The following is a 26404-nucleotide window of genomic DNA, read 5'->3' on the forward strand; positions in this document are numbered from 1 at the left end:
GTTTCTGTGTAGAATATTCCCTTCATCCCCAGAATATATCCCTCTGCTCTTCTCTGGACTGTTTCCAGAGCAGCAATGTCTTTTCTATAACGTAGTGATCATTCAGGTGCAACAGTAATGAAGCCTTACTACCATATTATACCATTTTAGCTTAACACTTGATTTAGATTCTACATATTTCTAAAAAACATTACATTCTAATTCTAGTGATGCGTTAAACCCTCTCCCAAAAAAACGTCTTTTTGTACAGCTAAATCCTACCCATGCTCTTTGATTAGAGGCTTGTTTTTCTTTTGTCATTATCTGGTGCCTGATGTAGAATGTAGTGATTAGTAACAAGCTCTCCAGTGCAGCTTAAAAAAAATATGACAGGTCCAAACGACGTGACTGAAAGAACAGTCAGTCTGTGGAGTTGCTTTAGAAGATCATAGGCTAACAAAGACTGCTGGGGAGGAAATGTGCTTCACCCACAGTGTGTGACAAGATGTCACGAACCACGGAGAGCTTGATCCCAAGCTTACAGGCACTCTTCAGCTTGACTAGAGTGTAACTGTGCTGCATGATCAATCAGAATGTCTCCTGACAAGTCACTGTTTTGAACTACAACTTCGAAACTCATTCCTTGTTTATCTGGCATCAAAAGATTTTCCCTGACCTCTCCAGCCCACAGACCTCCACCTGCACCTGCTCAGGTCTCGTTGATTTCTGCAGGTGCTGCAGTGTGAGCAGCCGGGCTGTGCAGCGATGGGCGTGCTGCGTGCTCCCTCACCTGTGTTTGAGGTGTGCCTCCAGGTCACAGCGGGGCATGGAGTCGGGGCAGGCGGCGGAGAACGGGCAGGACACGGGCAGCTTGTCCAGCAGCTTGTGCACCAGGATGCTGGACTTTTTGCAGACCTTGAAGTGCAGCTTCTTGCGGTCCAGCGGGCAGAAGTCCTTCTCCTGCAGGAAGTTGCGTAGGCACTTGAAGCAGAAGGTGTGCCCGCAGGGCGTGTCCAGAGGCTGCACCAGCGGCTGCAGGCAGATGTGGCACACCAGGTCATCGTCCACTTCGTGCCGGTAGTTGTACAGGTGGTTCTCTCGGCTCCAGTGCTGCTGCCCGCAGTCCTGGCACAGCGGGTTCAGGGCAGGGTTCGTCTCCACAGCCGCGCTCGTGTCCATGCTGGCCGTGCCCATGCAGGCTCCACTTTGGCACCGCGCTGTCACCCGCCTCGCGGCCCCTCCTTAGCGCCTCTCCATGCCTCGCTCAGGATGCTTCTCTCGCCGGGCAGCGCTGCGCCCCTGCCGGTGCACACTGCTTCATGTTCCTGCCCGCGCAGAGAATAAAACAGAGTCAGCGTCCCTCTCTAGAGCTCCCTTCACTTCCTGCAGGGAGAAACAGGCGAGCTGTCAGCAGCACACATACATTTCTACAGCAACTTACAATCTGACAACCGGAAAGCCAAAGAACTCCATAAATAAATTAAGTCGGGCTCAACGTTCTTAATTGTTCAAAGCTCTTCTCAGCAGAAGTTTGCATACGGAAGAGCTTGCGCTCTCTGTGTTTGCTGTCAAAGCAGGTCTGGGACAGGGGCTGCCAGCACTGTTAAACTGCAGGGCACCAGGCTTGCTGGCCACGGCCCACCTCCTCCAGGAATTACTGCCATTCCGGGATCATTCCGACATTCTGCTAAGATTCGCTCGAGAACAGTTCTCGAATTGTGTGGTATTGCACCGTGGAGAAAAAAAGTATTACAGTGTGAGAAAACCTCTGGGAATCTATGGATCAGTGGATCACTCTGCTGGTGCCTGGAAGCAGGAGAGATTTTGGACTGTGGCCAGAGCATGATATAGTCACCCGATCTCTTCCTCACCTTTTCAAACATCAGGCAAGGGCTTTGTCACGACTGGAAAATAAGAACACCCTTTCTCGTGTAACTGCAGTATAAGCCAGATGCCCTGATGCCCATAGTGCCTCACAAGGGTTTGGTTTACATACACAGCCAAGGATTTCTCATAAGGTCTTCATTGTACACAACCATCAGCCTGAGCCAGCAGCAGTTTCGTTTTTCTTCACACATCTTCTACAGAAAACTACCGTAACTCAATGCGATTCACATGGCACGCATGAAACAAAACAGAACAAAAAGATGACAACAATATACTGTATATTGATCAAGACACCGATACTTGTAACATATACCATCAGCATGTATTACTCATTAAAAAGGCGCAGATACTGCATGAGAAGAACTGGGGGTTAGAGTTCATCATGTTGTGTACGTTGGGCATGTAGGAATGACTCCTGGAAGATTATTGCTGGGCTTCACATTTGGAATAGTTTCCCATTTGCTAGTGTCAGTCAACAATGATTAAACCTTAATGAAGACTCTGGTGGCAAGTGCCCGTAGAGTGTATAGCTCCAACAGAAATCAGGACCCGTGTCTCCCAGCTACGGGGCTTGAACGTTCTGTGAAAAAAAACACCCAAAATAGTGCTGGCAGCCTCCCGATGGTTCCATAAAATCATCCTGGTCTATCGGGGCTGGGATAGTGTAACCGCACAGACAGCTCTCCCTCCCACCCTGATAAAGCTGCGGCCCAGGCCGTCTGTGAGTACCCCCAGCCCACGGTCTGTGTGCATCTCCCTAGCCACAAGCTCACACTGCCAAACACCAGACTTCCTGCACATTTTACAAGGATTACAATGGTGTATGAAGCAACAAAGTGGATTAGGCTGTAATTTGTAATCCAGGATTGCGGGCTCAGGGCCGCAACTGAGAGGATGTTGCTTCTTGGGGTCCCGGAGCAAAGGTACAAGAGCCCTGGCCATCCTGGACGTGCGTTACCACACGTTAGTCAGTCGGACCGAACACACAAAGCAAGTCCGTGTACATCAGAGCTCTTGTCAGCCATTTCCTTTGAAGGAAAAAAAAAAAAAGAACAATAAAATGACTGCCGAGAGTAAACACCTGCAGGATTAGATGGAAAAGAGCCCAGTCAGAGAGAGACCATGATTAACACAGTCATTCCTGTCCATGATTTCAATCATTTAACAGTTTGCTTTAAATAAGTGCATTTAAATAATGTATCAGTTTCTGCGATGAATGTAACCTGTCTGCAGCAGAGCGTGTACTGAGCACTCCTCACCTAACCTCCCCACAGGGGCAGAGGACCAGAACGGGCATCACTGCCCTCTCGTGAGGTCACCCAGGCAGGAGCCCCACACCTGCCCTGCTGAGCTGAGCGCCGAATCGGCGGTCTCCGTGACCATTATCCCTCAGCCTCTGCCCAGCTCTGAAGGCCAGCACCACAATGCTGATCAAGCCGGAGATGAGGAACGATGGCAGGTCAGACGCGCCGTTAGGCCCAGGTCAACGCTTATTACTCTACAGGCAAACAAATATTTAAAAAGGAAGTGATCAAAACCAGACGCCGCTCTAGTGACCTAGACCCCGACACACACACAATCCCAGAGCTCTGTGTGTGCTATCACTCCGAGACGCCAAGGTCAGCCACAGTACAAACATACAGGGCTCTCTCCCAGCACAATACTGTCATAGAAGGCTATTCATTCACTACACTGGAAAGTACTTACAGACAGAGGATAACATCCAGCCACGTCATTGAATCAACACAAACTAAAGGACACTGCCTAACCATTCCTCCTTATCCCGTTACGAGAACTTGCATCCTCTACAGCCCAGCTGTGACAGAGGATCAAGCGCAGGTGAAGACCCCACAAGGACGCCAGAGACCTCCTGCGCGGCTGCAGACAGGAGTGCAGACACAAAGGAGGCAGACAGGAGCACAGAGAGGAGGCTGCAGGTGGCAAGACTTGGAGCTGAAGGCAGACTTGCACAGCAGCAACAGACCCTTGGCAGCAAACATACAGACCACAAAATAACCGGCAGTTACCCCTTCAATCCTTTCGAACACAGCATTCATTTTCAAATACAGCAGAACAACAGAAGCATACACTGCATGATTCGCTTTAATTGATCATTTTCACTACCGATTATATGGTGCTCTTATTATTACCTGTACATTTTAGTTATTAGAGCGACTGGCGGGGGGAGCACAATTAAGAGTTTTCTTCGGTTTGTTCTTCACATCACCATTCCTGTCTGTCTTTTGTGTCTGCGTTATCTTGCTCTTCCGTGTTTAAGATTCAGCTCACATTCCCGCGGCTTGCTAACGACGCCATTCAATTACCGAGCGACTCAGCGTGGTTAACGACAGGAGCGCACCTCCTCTGGCGTGGCAGTCTGGGAGAGAGACGGTCTCATTAGACAGCAGGCCTGAGTGTGCTCATCCAGCCAGCCCTTCTAATAGGGACAACAAAACCCATCAGAAGCTCACAATCCCATGCGGTCCAGGGTGTGACCCAACACAGCAGAACCGGGCTGGAACCCTCACCTCCTCGAGCCTGGAATCAGGAACTCCATAGCCGAGCTACGTATGCATGCCTGAAGTTAGCTACTGCACAGGTACGCCTTCAGACACGACAGACTGCAGGTACATGATAGAGACTGCAGATAAGAAGAGGCCACTCACTCCAATATGTTTGTTGGGATGCTGATCGTTAATCACCCACCGAAAATCATTCAGCTCAATCCCGAGACTGAGTCAGAAAGACTGAGGTAAATTCACAAACCTGCAGTTGGGCCATTCTTTAAATAGAACGCATTCTATTCCTAAAATGAATATCCAGACTGACTATTTCAACTGCAGACACCGTACAAAAAACAGAAAAAAAGTTGTAGATACATTAGCCCTACCTTCTGTGCTAATTATGATCATAATCACAATATTTATAATCTAATTTATAATCATTTGACCTACTGAAAGGCAGTGTAGCAAAACAGAAAGAGGACCTTCTCTGTGACATAGGCACTGCGAGTTCCCAGAGTCTGAGCACAGATATGTGGCACCCCCCATATTTCTGATTATATTATTTTGATATATTTTAATCATATTGCTAAAGCAGGAGTAAATGCAGTTCCATTTTGTTCATGTTTGGGAATTTACCATAGGATAGAGCTGATACAATGCTCAATAACTATCATGTCTTGCTGCAGACTCTGCAGTCTTAATTATGTTAAGACTAGTTAATTATGATTCCGCTGATTTATCATTCAACTATTTCTCAGTCAATCGTGAGCAACAGACGTTGGATCAGAAAAGGTGTCCAGGCAGGACAGCTGCTGTCAATGAGCGAAGGTACAGGAGCTGTACATTTCAGAAATATTTGGGAAACCAGCCCTCTAAAAAAACCACAAACCCCAGCGTCTGCACTCAACTTGACTTCTGACAGTAACGGAGCGCGCTGCCAAAAAGCTTAATGATGGTGAGGAAGCCAGTGGCAGACTGGAGCAAAACTGTGCAGCACAGTGAACATCAGCATTAACGACGAGAGTGACAAAGTGGTTCTTGCTTAATGATGAGAAGGGGAAGGCTTTTTGCAAAACTGAAGATGAAAAAGGTAGAGACTTAATCAAGTTTTAGAAAAAGGCAGAGTTGTTGAAAATGGGTTTGACAGATGGCAATCGGAAGGTTTCGAAAGCATGAACAATCTGGCTGTCAGCCTGGAGCTTCTATAGTAAAACAACACAGAAAACATGTGGATAATGATTAACTAAGGTCTGCAAAGAAAAAGGCAGTGCATTTCTTCTGTGCCCCATATTTACAAAGATTCTGTTATACTGGACACTGAAGATAAATAGTTTTATAAATAGTTTCATTAGCAGGGCTGCCAACACACTGTCTGTTCTCCTTGACACGTTCTTACTGATAACAAAGCCTTTGTTAATAATAAGAAAGTCATTGTTTGTTGGGTTGAGGTCCAATGTGGGACAGAGAAATGCTTTGCAAATGTCAGTACACTTTAAGATCAGCAACCCAGAATTATGTTGGAAAATTGGTACCTATGCTCTGAGACCCCGGCATAAACACAGGCCAGCACAGAGCTGAGAGTTGTCTCCACCACGCAGTACCATACACTCTCTCCCACTCTGCTCCCCATTAACTGAACTAAGACTGGACATGCTTGCAAGGACTTCTCCTATTAACAAGCAAGGAAGTCAGATCTTTATTTGAGAGCCACAGGTCTCTACAAACCTACTCAGAATAGGGTCACTTGTTTTGTTGGGTTATACACATCTGTTGAAAGCTGGAATGGTTTAACCTCTTGTGCAAAGGAAGTCTATTCCTGCATTTACCGTTCTCATGACTAGAAAAGAGGACCTCTTTTGATTATGCTTAGCCACCATCCTGGATGTCCCCCGTTTCTGGAGGAGTCATAAAATACTGTAAGATGAAGGTTAAGTGGGACTCCCTGATGGCTTACTATTGACACATAGAGGTGCATGAAATGCATTCCATTCAGGATTAAATCTGGAAATTCTGTCAATAAGTGCATATGATTTGTATGATGGGTGAGATAACTGGATTGTAAAGGGATTCTGTCTCCAGGGGCTGTGTGCTGTAGTCTGGACTGAGGAACGCTGACTCTCTGCAGTGTTCGGTAACTCGTAACACTCTCTCTGGGACTGTTAATCACACTCTGCTCATCGCAAGAGGGGCAACAGAATCCGTTTAACGATCCGGAATCAATAATTAACATTTCCCTCCGTCGTGGAGGGCGGGCACAGAGGCTGCCTTCTGTAGAAAAAACACAGCCAAGGCACGGCCGTGCGTGTGGGAGAGAGAAACTACTGAGGTCATCCGCGACTGCAGCTCTTTGCTGCTGTCAGGCGGTTTTGGAAATGAGGTCTGGGGGTGTTTAACGATCCCTTCCTAGACTGGCTGAGAGAAGGGTTCAGCCCCCGAGGAACAATGGCCTGCGATTTCCTCGTTCGGCGGGAGCTCTCCGGGCTGCTGGGCCACAGTGCACAGGGCTCCCAGACTGCCTGCAGATCCAGCAGGCACCAAGGGACGAGCGTGCAGTCACTGAGTAGCATTAAAATGAGCTGGACTGCTGCAGAGCCAAGCATAAAGGTCTAGAGATGAACAATAACAGACCAAGGTTATTAAATTATGTCTCTGCTGGAGATGCATTTATGAAAAGATGTGTACAGTATATAATACCCGAGGCAGTGAATGAGAATTGATCTGGCTGCACACATGAGACAGTTCTGAGCCTGCAAACAGAATAACAGGACTGGTCCAAATATGTACAGTTACAGTTAATGTGTTCTCAACAATGGGCTCCATTATTAAGGAAGGTTGCCACAGTAGCCTCTATCAGTCTCTCCTTGGATTGAGGCAATATTCATGCTGAAGGGAGTAAAAATAGAAATCCCAGACTCCTGAGGACAGGGGACTTACTTTCGGAATTGTTTCTCTAAATGAGCCATGCAAAAGGGAGGTCAGAATAAAAGGATCCCGCAGAAGAATGTAACTCACAGATTCATTTCCAGTCACCAGGGTTAACCTGCAATTAAGGTAATCATATGTCTCCCACTGGTGTGGTTTTTCTGTCCTATTAGTTGCCCCATAATGAAAATTACATTTTGAGCTAATGGCATTTATGTAACCTTTATATAATGGAACAGAAAACATGAAAGCTTTAAAAAAAAATAAAGACCTTATTATACATCTTTCTGGTGAAATGCAAACAAGCAAATGGGCCAGAATGTTGATCTCTGCACAACAGCAACCCTCAACCAGCCCTTGTTCTCTGCAAATACCTCCATCTCAGAGCAGGTCCGCAGCTGGAACATGAGCTTCCACCAACTTCCTTCACACCTCTCCCTGGGTTAGGAAGTCGAAAGTTCCTGCCTTCTTCACTTTGCTTTTCTGTTGAAAACACATCCATCAGCAGCAGTGTGAACTGACACACTGGGTGCTGGTGTGACAGGCCAGCCTAGGTAAAAGACTCTAATAATCTGACAAAAGAGGCTACTACTGTAAATAATTAAGCAGAGTACATGTTTTCACCTGGGTTTCAATTGGTGTTTGAGCTTATATAAAGATATGTCACTTAGAGGCAAAGAGATGTTATAGTGTTTTTTTTGGTTTGTACTTGTAGCTGGTTATTATTTAAGAGTGTTAAGAAAAACTTTTTTAAATAAAGACCACGTAGCTTCCTGGACATCAACATCTAAGCTGGTTTTGACAATTTGATGTGCATAGATCTAAGGAACCATGCTACCAAAAGAAGATCTGTCCCATATGGTGTCAGCAGTGGGATCAGGCTTCCACTCCAAAGCCAGCATTTTTAGAGGAAACAATTGGATATCTCCACATTTTTCTCCACCAGGTGGTGCTGTATCCCACTCCTAGTACAATATGTTCCAGGCCAGGAAAGGAAGTGACAGAGCAAGGAGCTCATGTACAAACCCACTAACCTGACTACACTCCACACTGCCAGGATCAGTCAACTGGAAAAGTATAGTTATGACCATAAAAACAACAAAGAATCAAAATGTTTGACACAGATGGGGGCTTTGACAGTGATCAGAGACCCCCTATTTCTACATGGGTTGGGTGTGGCAGGAAGGTGACTTGTCTATAGTCCTATCATAGTAGGGAGGGCTCAGCACAACCATCTACACTGTGCAGTGAAAGCCATTCTTTACAATCACATACACACATCAGTGGCATCGTGACAAGATCAAAATGCAAAGGGTTGTGATTAAGAAGGCAAGAGGGTTTTTTAAGTGCATACAACACCAGGCTCTTGAACATTAACTTTTGGGATGCTTTCATATAGACAAATATGAAAAAGGTCCAGCACATGACAGGAGGTCAGATTATAACAAGGCAGAAGCAGGAATGTCTGTGGGAAAAACATAACAGAGGAAGCCATAAAAACCAGGCTGAGAAAAATTTGCTTGCTGAACCCAGGAAGAGCGAGTTGTGTAACGCCATCTGCATCTGTCCTACAGAATGGAAAAACTACACAGCTGTGTGGCACAGATTAAAATACAAAACACAACAAAAACAAATAAAACTCTGGGTACAGGAGCTTCAATTACTAAGTCTATAAATCTAAGGCACTTCAGATTCACTCCCTGCTCAGTATGACAGCCCATCTGCTCCCTAATTGTTGTGCAGTCTTGAGTCTCACTGTATCTGCCCCAGAAATCAGTTGTTCAGCAGTGTGTAGGTTGATTGATTCTTCATGTGAGAAAAAAGGAAACAGAACTGGCATATTACCCTAGCATAATTATTACCTGCAGTCCTGAGATGCCAGTTATGTATTCTCTAATTTTTTGTTTCAACAGCAGCTCCTTTAGCAGGTTTAAAAGAGATGGGGGTAGCCAGAATAATGCTCTAGAGAGGCTGCTCTCACCATCCCGTTACTTCATAGTTCATAGCTATGTGATGCCTGTGACAGGTTAAAAGCTGAATGTTTCGAGGGGTAGGAAGTCTAAGGGGTCTGCTGCTCCTTCTGACGTATTCTCCCCTGCGTACGGGGTCAGAGCTGGTAGTTGAGAGTCATAAAACACACAACTGGTGAATCTAAATCGAAGGAGGAAAAACAAAAGAGCATGAGCAATTCTAAATTATTTTTTAAAAACAAAAGAGGCAGAAATAGAAGGCACTAAAGCACTGAAACATACTCAAAAACAAGTAATGACAACCCCAAAGAGACATCATAAGACAGGACTCTACTGACACAAGGGTTTTTCCAGTTAGCTAGAAGAGACAAACAGAACTTTGAGTCTCCACATGCCCGAGTACAAAAAGCTCTGAACCCAGGAAACAGGTTGGTCTGACAGCTGTAACATCTGGAAGTGTTTCCCAACAAGGTGAACCCAGACAAGCTGTTCTGCAAGCCTAGACTCTCCTGCAGTCTAAAAGAATCTAATAAAACAGCCCCAGGAAAAGGAAGGGGGGTGTTTTAAAAATCTGTTCTGAAGCTTACTCTGAAATGCTGGAGCCACGTCAATGTGCGCAGCCCATTTAACATGCAGGTCAGGCTGACTTACAGGAAATGCTGATGTCTAGACCCGCCTCAGAGAGGAAGGAGCAGAAAGGAAAAAGCATGAAGACAGCACCTGGAGGTCAGCGAGGGCAACAGAAAGTATAGAGCTGAACATGTGTTCAGCTGGACCTTGCTGAGTGAGAAGACAAGACAGCAGGTGATCAAACAAGAGGTCAGCCCTCAGTCCCAGTTGGTCACCGAAAGGAGAGGGGGAGTGAAAATGAAACTGGGACAGGCAGGTGTAAGCGTGTACGCACTCCAACACTCATGTTCTCGCACACTGACTCTTACACAACCCAACACACAACACACAACAGCTCTGGTTCATACTACACCTAGCTGACACAGCAAAGCACCAGAGGAAGCTAAGAAAATGTTTAATCTTCACAAAGCTGCTCGACTGTGAGGCAGAGTTTCACTTTTTAAAGATGAGGAAGACAAAACGTTCAAGTCTGCAATGACTGCAGGTGCACTGCTTATCTCTATGCTTCACTTTCCTCTGCATGGTTTTCCCAGGCTTTGGCCTTCTGTCCAAGAATATTATTTAACTTTTCAAACTATTAAGGAAGCGAACAATCTTGTTTTGGGATCTCCCTGTGGCATGCGGGCCGGAAAGCCCCGTCCTCAGTCTTGTGGAGTGCCGTCCCCAGGCCACAGCCATGATGGGACAGCGCATGTCTCGCAGGGAGAGGGGCCTGACTCAGACTGTGACGTCCATAATAAACTGTGACATTCTTTAAAAAAAAACCACAGGCAGGATGCTGCTAAAGCTGTAGGATTATGGGCCTATAATAATCCACGTAATAAAAGAACAAAAGTGCTTTCATAAAATGAGCCTTGAGAAGAGCAACTCTGGTTAGGAAGCTCTGAGCTGTCCAGGTCAGTGACTGATGTATGTAAACTCCAAAGACTGCAAGACTGCAATTGCAGAGAATCACCACACCCCAGTGTACTCCTGAGACTCACACACGCTGCTTCCAGGCACTTCAAGTTAAGTCTCTTAATGTCACACAATTCAGAGAATGATTCCTTCTTTCTCATTGCTAGTCCCAGTGTCGTTGACATGGTATATACAGCAGCCAAACCTTGTATCTAGCCTGCAGTGTTGAACTTGAAACTCAAAGAAAACAAAAAAAAAACACTGGTCTATTAACACAAATCATCAGAATGCCAAACTGGCAGCAACTGTGAGCTGGTCTGTGCATCAGCAGACTTTATCTTATTTTAAAAATATAGTCCAACATCCAAAACCCAGCTTGGTAATTCTACGGAGGAATTGTAACGATTAAATTATTCATACGAATGAAAGACTGCATCCTGAGATCTGGCATTCAAACAGAAGAACAAACTGGTCTTCTGTTTCAATGCCAACTGTTCGAAGGACAAACGTCATCCACCTCGGGCGCGCAGCACCCACCTAGGTGGGGCCACTCTGCACCGGTAGCCCCGCTTCACAGCAGGTCAGCTGGGGTAGTGACAAATTACCTCACCTTTCGCACTGCCGGGAAACTTTATGAAGCCTAGTTTGCACGAGCCCAGTGAGGAAGTTAGCTAGGACACTGGGGTTAACACCCCCGTTGTCACAGAAATGACCATGGGCTCTTCAACGACCTCAGTTTCAGCTCTCACCCAGAGAAGAGCGCTGTAAACAGCACGGTGTCCAAGGTCACCATACTGGAGTACAGGTATGTAAACTGTGGCCCAGAGGGAAGAGCACCACCTACTGGTCCACCAAAGTCATCTACAGCAGCAACCTGGTTTTCTTTAGAAGTCAGCTATTCCAGCATTCATGTTTGGCCTGGAGGACGACAGGCTGTGAGGCGGTTAGAAGTTACAGAGGAGCTCCAGACATCCAGCCCATCAGAACTGATGTTACAGTTTCTTGTGAATGTGCACTCTATTTAGTACCAGAACAATGCAGGAAAAAAAAAAACTTGCTAAAATGCTCGTGCTCAGTGCTTGGTGGAATAGTAAATAATACATATGCTCCCCATGCTATTAAATTCTGAACTCCAAACCCACACGTACTTCAGCTGTAATATACTTTTGCGCCTACCCCATTAAAATGAATGCTAGGTAGCGGAGAGGTAATTACATAATACATTTTTCATTCCATCCTGCTTCCCGGCAAGCCTGGCACAGCTCTATCCGAATGCTCCGAGCGCGGCCGCGCAGCGGGGGAAGGGAACAAAGAGGGCGCACTCCACCGGGAATGTCCCACAAGGGACACTTCGCGCGGGGCACAAATTGGATGAGCCGTCTGAGCGAAACCGCAGAACCCTGACCCCCGCTCCCGGGCCGTCTGCGAAGCGTGTAACCTCCTCTCAGACCCAGCAGAGCGCCCAGATTAAAAACCCCGCCACAGCGCTCCCTCCTCTCCCCCGCCTGTGTCGGCAGCTCTTTTTCCGACACCGGAAAGCCAGCCAATTCCAGGGATTTTTAATTGTTATCACAAATGAAACTCCCGAAGCTTCTGCAAGTTTTAGCCTCCGTGAAAAGTTGGGACTGGGCTGGAAATAATGCAATCATCAAAACTTTCCGCTCCGAAAATGTCAGATGAACACCTCAGGAGTGTAACTCAGGGGTTTCCAGTCCTGGTCCTGGCCAAGCTTAATTAGCTACCTGAAGCCTCAATTGAACTAACATGTTGCTCGATTAAAATATCTACCATTTTTTTTTTCTAGTCAGCAGTTTGGAATTTTATTTTCCTTATGAAATGCAATAGTGAGAGGCAGCCTGCAACATGTTTAAGAGCCGAAAACAAAGTGTAATCCTATTACTAGGACAATTAGTGCTCGTGTGCACCCGGGAGCCCGGCTGGGATGAAAACCAGCCTCCAGGACTAGGACTGGCGACCCGTCCTTTAGCCTGCATTCTCTGGTCCTCCTCAGGGGGGGAAGAAACAGGCCGGAGGGGGGAGGACTACACGCACAGAGAACTGAAGGTCTTCACCTGAGCCCAAGCCTGCTGTAGAATGTGTAATCGCACTCCGTCAGTATGCTCAGTACAGCAGGCTGCAGGGACACCAGCAGAGACTGGTCAGGAGTGGGGCATAGTTTGCAAAGGCTGGAAAATAAAAGTTTTATTTATAGTAGGAATTCTTAAAGAATGCAGAGCTTGTCATCCCATGCAGAACTGTATACAGTCAGCCTGACACCCACTAGCTATTATGGGCTGAACGGCTTGTTCTCCTCTCCTCAACTTCCTTCATTTCTTATCTACATATTTCTGAAAAAAACCCTGTGCCCTGTAAATCAGTCGTCATGAGTGCTGGAGGAGGCTGCGCAGTGGACACTGTTTTCATAACCCGTGATCTGTATGGATTTATTTCTGCCACTGGTGCACAAGAGCAGAAATCTTACAATTGCAAGCCACATAGGGATTACTGCCTCTCCTAGCAAACAGAATTCCTGCGTAGCTTAAGAGCTCTGTGCTCCCACAGAGGGTCATGCTTCAGTGATCAATTCTAGTGCCCAGCTCTGCAGGAAGACCTTCTTGCTGGCTGGCTGGCTGGCTGCTGACACTGCCTTGCACACAGGTGACAATGTGGGCCAGACTGCAGCCACATTGCTGGGAGAGCACAAGGTATACTACTCTCTGTGCAAATGCAACACAAACTCCTGGGGTTCACAGAGTGCAAAGCGTTCTTACATTCAGACACAATCCAGCTATTTGGAGCTATCCAGAATTCAAGCCTCAACACTGCTCATCACTAACAGAAGATGCATCTGTAAAAAAAATCTAAAATATTTTAGTTTCACCATGACACCTCCGATGACAAAGGGGAGGCTTCTGGGTCTGAATAAAGGATCTCACTTCTGCAGCAGTGTTGGAGTCCCATTTGACACACAGCCTTCAGCGCTGTTGTGTTTTAAGGTTGGCATATTCTCCTGTGGAACTGCTGCAATCCCAATGAAAAAAGAAAAGATACGGAACCAAAATGACATGGAGGAGTACGAATCAACACACTCACATAATGAATCTGCCTTGTCTGTTTTTTGAATTTGTGCTTTTGGTAAGAAGTAAAGAAACTCAAAGTATGCAAAGTATCACAGATACTTCATATTAAATTTAACAACATTGCATTGAGCTTATTTTTGGTTACAAAAGTCACAGTTTCAGGTGAACAATTACTATCAACGTATGTTTTACTTTCAGTACCCATCATGCAGCACTGCAGCTGTCCTGAGCTTCCAGTGATCTCCGAGCCAGGGAACAGGTGCACAAACAAACAGTTTGCAGATCTATTTATAGCAATCCACAACAAACCACATCCTTTAACCCTGCAGATTCCAACAGCACCATTTAACCCTGCATGTCCCTAAACCCAGCTGGCCAAACATGAAAGGTCTGAGCGATTTACCATGGTAAAAGTACAAAGACGGTGGAGTACCTAAGAGGGGTTCACAGCCCTCAAAGATGATAATTTTAAAACTGTCAGCACACACAGAGGAAACATATAAATAAATGAGGAAGACTCTCATTCCGCTGCGCTCCCTGATAAACACTGTCCCGATAGTCATAAACTAAGATGTGCTGTATGGGGATGTTACCCAGCACAGTCACGCGCTCACCGGGGGCCCAGGGCTGATGGAGACATCTGGACAGCACCACAGGAATAAATGTAAGGGGTAAAAGCAGTTTGCATCTGACCCACTGCACTGGTCCATGTGAAAACATACTAGCCTTCTAAAAAGAAAAAAAAAACACCAGAGGATATTTGTGCTGACATTCATGACAAACATTCTCTCCTCGAAATATGCCCCTTGTTAGCAAGCATACCTGCCACACCTCTCTACACATTCTGATAGTCTACTAGAGCTCATTATTTTTCTATCTGGTCCATCTCTCAGCTTGTATCTCCTGTCAAGCTTCTTTACACTTCGGTGATGTTCAGGTCAAGTGGCAGGGCAAACTAGCACCTCGTTTTTCCTTCTGATTTCAGGAACTCAGTGTTAGTCTGGCTGGGGGGGGTCTTCATATTTTAGAAGGGATGGGTCACATGTCAGTATTTTGGAATTCACCATGTAATGGGGCTGACCGCCAGCCCCCTATCCCATTCCGTTGTGTGCCAGCCTGCAGACCTGTCCCTTTTCAATGTCTCCTTAACGAAACTAATTAAATGATAAACACCTTGAATCGCTCGATGCCTGACCCAGATAAGCGAGAGAAATGAATCCCGGGCAATTTACAAACACAGTTTTGACAAATCCAGCTAATCCAGCAAGGTAGCGGAAGAGCACTCTTTCAACAAAGATCTCAGCTGGCAGGACTCGAGCAGTCAGTTGCCTAGCTCATTAAAACAGGGCCCAGGGTTAGGGAAAGGAGCCAGGCAACTCTAATAATCCAGTCTGACAGCCCCCGCACTCCGAAACCCATCTGCCAACAGCAGCATAATCACTCTTAATTCCTTCCATTAAATCATGCCCATTCCATCACCATGGTCTTTCCAATGCCTGCAGTGTAAGGCCGCAGAACAGAACCACTGGACAGCCAGCCTGGGACAGCAGGAGTTACCAGGGAAAGGCAAACATCTGACACATCTGTCACAGCTGTTGTAGTACAATCCCAGTGCTCTGCGCCACTGGTGTCAGTGGAATTGGAATTGGGATTGGGATTGGCCAAGGCAATTCTTCATAGAAGGCTGCAAAACCCTGTGTAGCCTTCTGTTTACAGAATCAGTTACCTAACGGTGAACAGCGAACTCAAGAGTAACAGAGGTTCTGAAAGGGTTTTCAGACAGGGGTTTGGAAGGTAAGGATTTGATCTCAATTAGACACATTCTAATTCTCATGTGGAATAGAACTGACTTAATTTCCAGCAAAGAAACTAACACTGTTTGGTTAAAAAAATTAAAGAGTGGCATGTTTCTTTCGAACACTCCAGGTTGGAGTAATATTAGGAAAGCCCTGAAAAACAATCAATTTAGAAGCCACAAAGACCCAGCACAGTGCCATGCGGAACACCTAAACACATTTCCCTAACAGATCAGCAGATGCTTCTGCTGTCAGTGAACAAGTCCATAGGAGAACAGCCAGGTATTAACGGAACTTAACTGTGGATGCTGCCCTCTCTCAGGAAGCTGAGGTCAGAGGGCAGAAGTCAGAACATGACAAGTTTGGAGAGCTGTGCCTAAACAGCTCCATGGCCCTCAATAGGCTACAAGAGTTCATCAACAGCTCAATTCTAATGACAAGTTGCCACAATATACCTGCACAATGCTGAATTTCTGGTTAATTTTCCCCATGTTCAATTAATTTATTTTGCTTTGAAGTGGTTTAGCACATTGTGTACCATGTTTTATGATACCTCCCTGGGCTTTATAGTTTCTTATCATGTTCCTTGCCAAGCTTTAGGATATTGTACTGTGCTTTTTCCACAAAGCAATTATAGAAGGATTCTGAGGAATATTAAGAGAAATATTATGAGCAATATTATGATGACAGTCACAGTAATTTTATTATTTAGTATAATTTTATAATTATGAAATATAATAATGCAGGAAAACCACTTCTTACAGCACCAGTCAATCACTTACAGCCAAGAGCGAGCTTTCACTCCAGGTCTTGCATCCTAGTACTCCCCAGGCCCAGCCTTCCTGAGCTTCTGAGACCTGAGAAGCTCAGTCTACAAGCTGGTAATGCTGCTATCCAACAAGGGCACCTGTACTGAACTATCCACCACCCAATCACATTGTTGAAGTGGACTCCTTTCTTTCAATCTTTCTTTAAAGAAAAGGCTTAATGAATCCCTGGGATCGATTAGCTACTGAGTAACCACAAAGAGCGAGACAGGCCGAAGGGCTTCCTTTCTTTTCAGCCTTACTTATGGCATTATGTTGTTAAAATTGGCCCATTGAAGCACCTAATTAGGTCAATCTGGCAGCAAAGAGCTGAGAGGTGCAAAAAACACAAGAACATCCTGCGGAGGCCTGAACCCCAGTTCCTCCCAGTGTTATACGGCACGAGCTGCAATTACACCGAAAGCTGGCTTACTGTTATATTAACAGCCCACAGGCTGAGAGAAGGAGAGAACAGGCTCTGCTCTGGGGTCTACGAGGGCAGGGAACTGCTTGCTCTGCTGGAGGATTCCTTCAGCCCCCTGCCTGCCCCCACTGGACTGAAACAGCAGTGTGCAAAACAGAGTTGCTGCACCAAGGCTCTGGGGCTCGTTAAGTTTATAAAAGGTTTAATTCAATGGCCGCACTGGCATCGTTCAGCCACGGCACTTCTCAGTGCGAAATGGCTCCTTTTGTGGAAATGATCTGTCCTCTCACCTCACACGCATCAGGGAGCTCAGGAAGTGCCTGCCTGTTTTTTTTGGACCCTTTTAGACTGGGCTGTCCTGCACCAAACTCCCTCCCCCCACACCTCCCGGCTCTCTTGCACTGCAGGAATGATGCCGGGTTGGATAAGACAGAGCTGTGGGACGTCTGGCAATAATCTACATTACATAACTCCTTTGATCAAAGGAGATAAACGCCACTGGCCCAGTCCACAAGCCCTCTCTCTCTTTCAGCCCCAGTTTTAATTCACAGAACAGAAGTCCTCCAGCACAAGCGGGATCCTCAATGCCTTAGTGAGTGCAATTCACATCAGTCAAGGCCCAAGCTCTGTTGGAAAAAAGAATAATATACGTGCATCTGAAAAAAATAATAAACTAATGGAAAAGAGCACTTGTGTGCAGAGTAAATCGTGAGCCTGTGTGCTGTCTCCATGTTGCTTTCACTGACTGCAAAAATATAGCAGCAACAGACACAAGTGTTGACCTGAAGCTCTGCAGAGGCTTCGCATTCCATTGCAAAGTGCTGAACAGTACCTTTCGTTCCCAGCTGCCACAGTCAGAGTTCATCTGATACCAGTACTGCCCCAGAACTAACCCTTCATCCCACACAGGATGTCCCTGAAACAAACACCACACACACCACTGCCACCTCAGACACACAGGACTGCTTCAAGCAAGCCAGCAAAAGCAACGAGGATCTGTGAATGCGTTTGTATAAAGGCTGTGCTGTGCTGTGCTTTTATGTGCAGAGAGATAATGCCATTATCTTGTACTTAAACAAAAACATAATGCAATAAATAAAATAAAAACTCTTTTCATTTGACACCTGAAAATGTTTGCTTTCATTTGGGGCTCAAATTAAATTAAAAGCGATGAAGGTAACATTTCTAGGTCACAAAATGTAATAAGGGATGTTACAGCATGTCAGTTTCATTGTTCATTAATTGGTGCTTCAGTCACAAGGTTTCTGTCTTTAATTTGTTTTTTTCTCTACATATTCGTGAATGGATACAGAAAATAGAAATGCCACCCACAGGTCCAGCCATTCACACCTCCTGCAACCTGGTGCAATGTCACACTCAAGATTTACCGTAGTTCAAGGCTATTCTTTTTCTAGTCAGAGTCAAAACTCGCTCCAACTGTCACAAATGTGAAGGGTAGAGGAAATCAGGAGCAATGTGATGTGAAAGCATGACAGCGGTCCCTCAGCAGGCAGACAGTGAGTGTAGAGCAGCCGCCCCCATCTCCCCACTCCACTCACCACACTGGAAGTGACTCCCTCTCCTGTTCCCCTTCTGCTCGGCCCAGCCCGTCACTCCCGCAGCCCTGAGTCCTGTTCAGAGCATGGGGCCCAGCCCTGCGGCGATCAGAAACCACAGACTGCGTCAGACCCGGCTCTGGATCAAATCCGCACGTGCCGTTGAAACGAGGAGACGATCGCCGCAACACTTCTGTCACAAAATATATTTATTCCGCTATACACACATACACATCGAGTATAGACACTTGCTGATGTGGGCACACACAAACAGAGACACGCTCACCAGCCTGAGTGAATACCCCTGAGGACTCTGAAGGGGACAAGGCCATTTATTCATGTCTGCCCAACGCTGCCCAGCCACTGTTTTCAGTATTTGTTTAAAATTACCTACCAATTTCTAAGCTTAGCCCAAAATATTCCAGGATTAGTTGGGTTCCCTCTTGCGGTTCAATGGCAGCAGTAAGATGCTGGCAAACAGCTTAGTGACCGCCAGTCTCCCGCACTCAGAAATCCGCTCGGCGCCAGACACCATACTGCACAATGACCGGGAAATCTGGATTTTTGATCAGGAGGGTTTTGACCACTTGGTAATCTGGGAGAATAACAGGCAGGGAAAACATCCAGAGGACAAAAATATCCCTCCAAACAACAGGAGGAAGAACTAGAGATGGTTATCAATGATACTGTCTGAAAGAAAACACGGTTCATGTGTTTTCTTGTATAACTCTAAATGCAGTTAACCCGTAAAGACTTTTATTAGTCAAAGAAATGTGTGAATTACTGCACATGGGACTAATTTACAAAAACAATGACATTAGAAATCTGTTTAAACAGCTCTGGGCTATTGCAGTTCATTAAGTGCTGTTCAGTTTTACAGAGGTCATGTCCCAAGATGAAAACACTGCGGCTTAACACTGCAAAATCAAAACGAGGATGAAAAAATGGCTACTTTGTTTTAAATCACAGACAGGTGCCCGGAGTTCAGCTTCTTCTTCTGCATGGCACGGCTCAGACTTACTGAGACTCTGCTGGTTGTCTCCTTGACAATTTCTGTATTAAATCATGCTTATCTCATTCTGAAAGCTGCCTAGCCGACACACACTAAGCAGAAGGGCAGAGATACAAAATAATGAATCCCTTCCCCTTAATGGATAATCTCTGCAATAATTAATGTTGTAACATTGTTTGCTTCTTTCTCTTTACAGGGAATCTGTTATCTACAACAAAGGTGATTCCTCCACTGCTTACATAAGCTGAGTGCACTTGTCACACATCTGTGGACAGATGTGCTGTACGACTGTCACGACAGCAGGGTGGGAGAGAGGGCATGGCTGTACTTAAAGGAATACACCCTTTAATCTTCATATCTGATGTTTTTTTGCATAACTCCAGAGACATAACATCTGCCACAGGCATCTTCCTAAGACAACCAGACTATCTGTAATAGTATTTCTACTTCAGCTAAAATAATCAGAGAATTCTCGCAAGGTATTAATATTTATGCAGATTGCAATCAAACCAATTGTACTGTAATTTTCATGCTCCTAATCTATCAAATTTTAATTTCAAATGTTCTAAACCAGTTTACATATGTTCACACAGTCAACCAGGTTTGCAGTATTAATTTCATAGTTGCTCTCTGTATCTCTGGGACTTTATAAAGTAACTCAAGGTTATTGAAGATTATGTCATACTGTATATTCCACAGAAACCGAGACAAGCACTAAAAGGACAACAGAGTGGTTTCCATTCTTGTGGATTAAACAAGGCAGAGGTTCCTTGTCCCCAAAGAGAAAGGGATTAAGGATGGTTTCGATTTTGTCTGTACTGCCAAAAAACAGACCACGGTCCAGTTACATACATTGTCAGTCAGAGAAAACAGCCTGGTGTCCTGAGGGTCAGAGTGAAAGGATACATGCCCCAGAACAAGGGGTTTTACAAAAACAAGCCTCTCTGATCAACAGAATTCAAGAATCCCGAATACAGTCTTGCGTGTATACGTGCCTACAATGCTGTTATAAGAGAGAAATAATCCCAAGAAATGTGCAGCAGAAAGACACTCCAAACTTCCTGTACCAACCTTGTCCCAGATAATTCCTGGCATTGTTAGACAAGATTAGCCTTTCCTCCAGGCTGTTAATACATTTGCCACAAATTAAGAACTGAGCATATAAATCCCATGGGGGTCACGCAAATAGCACAACGTAAAACTGCCTTCGGCCCTCTGCGGGGTTCATCTGCAGCTGTGGGAAGGCAAGGAGCGTCATCAGACTGTACGGTGTGCCAGTGCAGAGATCAGCTCACACTTCAAACCGCATATTCATTTTAAAGACTTGAGCAGAAAGAGCAGAGATGCATTCTGCATTTTTCTGCTGTTCTGTGCTTTGACAGCGGAGAGCTGTAATTATATTTATGAATCAAAACTAAAGGCGTGCGCCAGAATGAATTAAGGGAAACAGAGGGGAAGGGGGTCTTGATTTGCCTAAAGACCTGCTAGCTGTCCCAGTAGTGATCTCTTCATGAATGTCCTCTGCCTCCCTGGTGCAATTTAAAGCCAACGTGCTCACAAACATTCCTCCAGGATATCTCCTGGAGATAATTAGGAAAATAAACACTGCTTTGGAATGAATCCGGACGAGAGCCAGAAATCAGAAGCAGGGCTGAAGAGTCGGAAATACGGAACAGAGGAACGTGCAACAGTGTAAGGGAGCGGTTGTGTACCGAACGCCCCTGAAGCAATGGCAGGCTGACAGGCACGCGCGCACTCCGTCTCCGCCACAGGCCTCACGCGGACTGACAAACTCCCCGAGCGTCTGATTTATTACAGGCTGTCACGGAACGGCAAACTGCATCTTTTTTTTTTTTGGAGAGCAGAGGGCGAGTGGCAAAAGGGCTGCCAGAACCCTGACTTCCTGAAGCGAGCCAAAGAGCCTGATCACTGAAAAATTGACTGGTGATGTTTTCAAATGAAGCTGCTAATTGCCCTGTCAATTCAGATAAGGGGCTGTTTTTCCACCAGAGCATGACCTAAGGGCTGGACTCACCAGTTTTAATGGAATCTGCTTCGCACCGAGATTCCTGACTCTCGGCACCGGAATGAATGAGCAACTAATTAACTGGCTGTCATTACAGGTACAGTCTGGTCAATGAGCTTGCATACCGTTGCAGGTATAAGCATTGAGACACCTATTTTAACTAGGTTCACTCACTCGAGCGTCCGAACTACCACTTGCTAACATGCTGCAGAGGGGCTAAATGTTCAGAACGTTTAAATAATCTGCCTGCAGCTGGGTCTTCCAGCTAAGGGAGGTATGTGGAGCTCTATGGTCGTGCACGAGTGTCAGGCATACAGCTGGGTCCATCAGGGCTGGAGCTTTTGGCTGTCAGTGAAGGAGCAACCCTGTGAACCACTTCCCAGACACCTACAGGCTTGCAGTGACATCACTGAGGGACACGCCTCTCCCCCAATCGGCGCTCACCCTGCCGTGCGTCACTGCAGAGCCTGCGACGTTCCAAAAGACAAGCAGGCCAGGGGTGTCCTTCTGCCCATCTGCATTCTCCCTATGTGGGGAGAGCCTAGGTATAAAAGATACAATACAATCAGCCATATCAAATAAGGAGGGTATATAATAACAAGCAACCGACAGTTTCACAAATAATCATGTCATATGGGCCGAAGGTATCAAAATTAGCTCAGTGCACCCCATTTTTTCCAGCATTTACTCAGCTGACTATTATCTTGTTACTCCAGGCAGTCCCAAGGGCCATAAACCCAGGTAGCAAACCAGTTTTACTAATATCTAACAATGACCAGATCATCTGTGGCAAGGTCATTACGCCTGTCAGTTTAGGGGTTGTACAGACAGAAACTGGGGCACGAGGCAGGTTAAAGAGAGCAACACACTGAGTCACAGAACCAGAGGAATTGGAAGGGAGAAGAACAGGACTGTGTGAGGGCTCCTCCTTTGCAGACCAGATGACAGATATCTTTGCTGTAAGGTAGTTGGAGCACTGAACAGACCGACTCTCGGATTATTTCTTTCTCTTATAACAGCATTGTAGGCACCCAGACTGTTTCTAAAACTCACAGTTTTAGAAACTTCTGTCGTATAGTTGTAAAAATACTTTTCTCATATATCTGTGGTATGTAGTGATGTGCTATTTGGAGAATGGAGAAAGGAATTTTACTAATATGTAACATTTGCTTAGCTCCCTTTTAGGAAGGGATTCAGTCCAATGCAGGGGCTCTCATTTTATAAGAAGCAGATTCCCCTTTCTCTTTTACAGTAGCTCAGCTGGAGGGCTAAGTTCTGCTAAGGTTTGTTGCCTTTTTTTTTTACAGTTACCTAACTGGTAGCATAGAAAAGTGTGCCCAAGAAGACAAAAAAAGCACCTGCCTTTAAGCGCTGACACTTAAATAATTTGCTTACAAGGCAAGCTGGGGTCAGGACACAATTTTTATATTATAATTCTATGATTATAACTTTACCCATCTTTATTTAAATATCCACACCTCCTATTTTATTACATTAGTGCACTTACTAAAATAATTGGATACCTGATACAAATAAAACCTTGTTTCTGATACTGACAATGCCAGTGCTTGCAAATGTACTGTATTATCCCCAGTGTCACAGCCGCATGACTCCCAGAGGTCTGTGGTGGCAGGATAAACCTTCCTGTGCATCCAGGCGAACAACAAACATTTCCTTTTCCATATTTAGCATCTTGCTGTGATTTCACATATCACGCCCCTGGCTGACTGGGAAGCAATATTAGACATTTGCCTACTTACTTAATTTTCCATGATAAGTTTATTTTACTCAAAGGAATTCTTTTAGTTCCAGTCTACATTTTGCACTTTGTCAAAAATCCATTTCACCATTCATAGTCAACAGTAGATAAAGGAAGGAGTCCTGCTCAGGTATTTTAAACACTTTTTGTTAAGATATGGTTTCATTTTTTATGCCGATTCATTGGTCCGTTTCTGTAATATTATGTGTTTTAACTTGCGCTCGGTGACAGCTGCTACCCAACCTCTTGATTAGGACCATAAAGAGGAGCAAAGACACTCAGTGTACTTCATAATCAATAATCATTAAGTCTAGCCATTTTTCACTTAGTAATTTGATTGCTTTCACTTTCAGAAGGCAGCCTCTAAGAAATTAATTTAATAGGTTTAATGAAAATGAATAGCTGAATCCTGACTGCAGTCTGATGGGGGAAGAGTAGCAGAGTAAACATAAATCTGGCTTCTAGATTCCAGCTATGTGGTTTGCGAGAGACAGCTACCATTAGAGCAATCCGGAGACGAGGAGTCAATCAATCCCACAGCATCAATAACTGATGCAATAAACTGTCTTTAATAGTAACAATGAAATGGACATTGATCTTCCAGATACCTTTATCCCCAACAACAGATGGAGACAACAGAGGAAAAACCGTGCTCAATAATGTGCTCTGCAGAAGAAACACAACAGGATCCTGGCTTTACATACTCTGCTAGACATTTTGCATTGTTCTTCTCCTTTCACTCAAGTGCTTTTCCTTCTTTTGCAGAAACACACTTCTACAACAATTTTCAATGGAAACTGAACCCAATTTTTTAATAGCTAATAGTTCAGCTATTCTGGGAGATCTATGAACTGTAGCATAAAAAGAAGTTTTCTCAACATAATGGATGTGCATAGAGCACCTGACAAAGGTGATTAATGATGAAGAGCACCTGACAAAGAGTGACTTAGAACTGACTGGAACGCGTGATACCACTGTCATTGCTATTAGAGATGATTTATTGCGATTTGGACCCCTTTGATGTACCACTATGTACAGTGGGTCTGTGCAGGAAGCAGGATTACAAGACTCATGTCCTCATTAGCATTCTGAGCCCAGAACACTCCTGTATACATTCCAGACCTCCAGCCCTCGCTCCATGCCACCCCCTAGCAGCTCCAATGTCACCTGAGATCTCTTTGGCCAGACAGATAAAGCCGATGCAGGGAACTTCCCAGCCCGGCTGTTCGGACGGCCTGCCCTCAAAAAAACCGCTCTGCCTTGATCGTCCCAGGAGGCTTCAGGTGGAAAGGTCAGTGGAAAAGACACATGTTGGCAAAAGAGGAGTGCTGAGCTCCTAGAGGCAAAGAGCCTGACAAGTGCTTCACTGCTTGGCACAAGGTCACGCTGCAAAGATGCGTTTTGTCTCGCACAAACTGGGGGAAAAAAAAGCATTTGTTCCTCCAGAACAACAACCTATTGTGGAATGTTATGCTTATGGGTAGCAGCAGAGGTTCTCTCGCAGGGTTCTTCTTTGTGATAAAACACCGTACCATGCCGTCAAAGCTCGACTGCGACAGCAGCAAAGGCAAAGATTTGGAAATGAAACCAGCCTTGTACATCAACAACCTCGTTTTCCTGGCTTGTTTTTCCCTACATTATTGTGCGAGGTTCAACTCTGAGCGGAGTAAAGCAAGACTCGAGACAAACCGCCAGGCCCAAGCTTCATGCCAGACTCTTCAGAGAAACAGGCATGCAGTTTAAATTATTTAAACACCAGAGAACGCTTGTGTAAGATCTGTTTTAAAACTACCACACAACCTACAAAATACTTTGCAGCTGTAGCTCGATGCCAGATAACGCCAGCGAGTTTCTCCTTCTCCCAAAGAAGCTGTTACTTTTACTCTGAATCCACGCTGCATGTCGGAGGAATCAGGCAGAAATGGTCACTGGGTTTTGGTCCAGTGTTAGTGGACACATGGGGCGTCTGTCCACACGAACAGTCTCCTCACATGCCCACAGCTGCCTGTGCCCATAGAGACCGCTGCCCTGAGGACGCCAATCTGCCCTCTGCACCCCAAGACTCCAATCCGACACAAGATGTCTGACTTCTGTCCACGCTCCTCACCACCCTGTAGGACTGCGAGAGACCGCATACTGCCAGGACTAGGTCGCTAAATCTTTTATTAACACCACATCAGTGCAACTGTACAGAGCTTTAAATGAAAAATACCATTATATAAGCCAGAACATATATATATTGCATCTGGTGCACTGACCTGAAAAGCCTTGGAGTTCAATTCATCTTTTATAGTCTCTGTGCAAGAGCGTGCACACTATACAGTAGGTGCACACATATATTTCAGAAAATCTAGGCCACACTGTGTGTAGCATGCAGGCTTGCATTTTACATCTCAGATAAATGACACAATTATCTCACATTGTAAAACAGAGACAAATTATGACTGCTATAAGGTGTGCTCAGCGTGTGCTTTCCATGCATCATGAATTTCAAAGAACGCTGAACCTTCGAGCAATTCATTCGCGGCACCAGGCTGCGACTAGACAATGCCGTCGAAGTAGGGAAAGCGAAGTCCACCAACAGTTATTGTTCTCTAGGTGTTGCTTTGTTCACACAAAGTCGTTGTCATTCTCCTTGAAACTCAAGGGGTGCCCCCACCGTGGCTGGATGACAAGCAACCAACGCAGAGAACAGCGTGCACTGAGTCCGCCGTCTCAGATCTGTCAGCAGGAATCCCAGTGAGGAAACGGGCAATTTGATACGGATGGCGTTTAACATTGAGCACTGCAATCGATATTTCATATAAATGTCTTTGTTACCTACTGTGTTCGCTGCTCGTTTAACCTATATACTGTACGGCAACAAAGAACTGGACGTCAAATCATGGACACATTTCTGAAAGTGCTCACTGTACATAGCAGACTGTACAGCTGTTTTCTACGGCTTGTCACCTAAGCGAAGCATCCATCACGTTCACTTAAAGAAAGGGGGTGTAAGTAACACAGGCAGATCATGTATTATCAAATAATATCCGCCTATTGATAAGCAGTACAATTTACACTACACTCCCCAAGAACAGTACGATGAGACACTTTGAAAAAATTCTCACACGTTTTTTTTCTGTCCTCCTGAACAAAGTAACTATTTCGAATCGT

At 45.4% G+C, this 26404-nt stretch overlaps 1 protein-coding gene across 1 annotated transcript in view; it reads right to left on the reverse strand.

The window, feature by feature from the left end:
* lnx2a (ligand of numb-protein X 2a) overlaps positions 1-26404 on the reverse strand; it is a 40395-nt gene that overhangs the window by 13766 nt on the left and 225 nt on the right. The window contains exons 2-3 of the mRNA XM_088921807.1: positions 18455-18550; positions 770-1304 (exon numbers count right to left, since the gene is read on the reverse strand). Of these exons, the coding sequence (XP_088777933.1) occupies positions 770-1173 (404 nt within the window). The 5' untranslated portion in view covers positions 1174-1304; positions 18455-18550. The remainder of the gene's footprint in view (positions 1-769; positions 1305-18454; positions 18551-26404) is intronic.

This window comes from Atractosteus spatula, chromosome 7, assembly GCF_055471065.1.
Source record: "Atractosteus spatula isolate fAtrSpa1 chromosome 7, fAtrSpa1.hap1, whole genome shotgun sequence".
NCBI classification, from domain to species: domain Eukaryota; kingdom Metazoa; phylum Chordata; class Actinopteri; order Semionotiformes; family Lepisosteidae; genus Atractosteus; species Atractosteus spatula.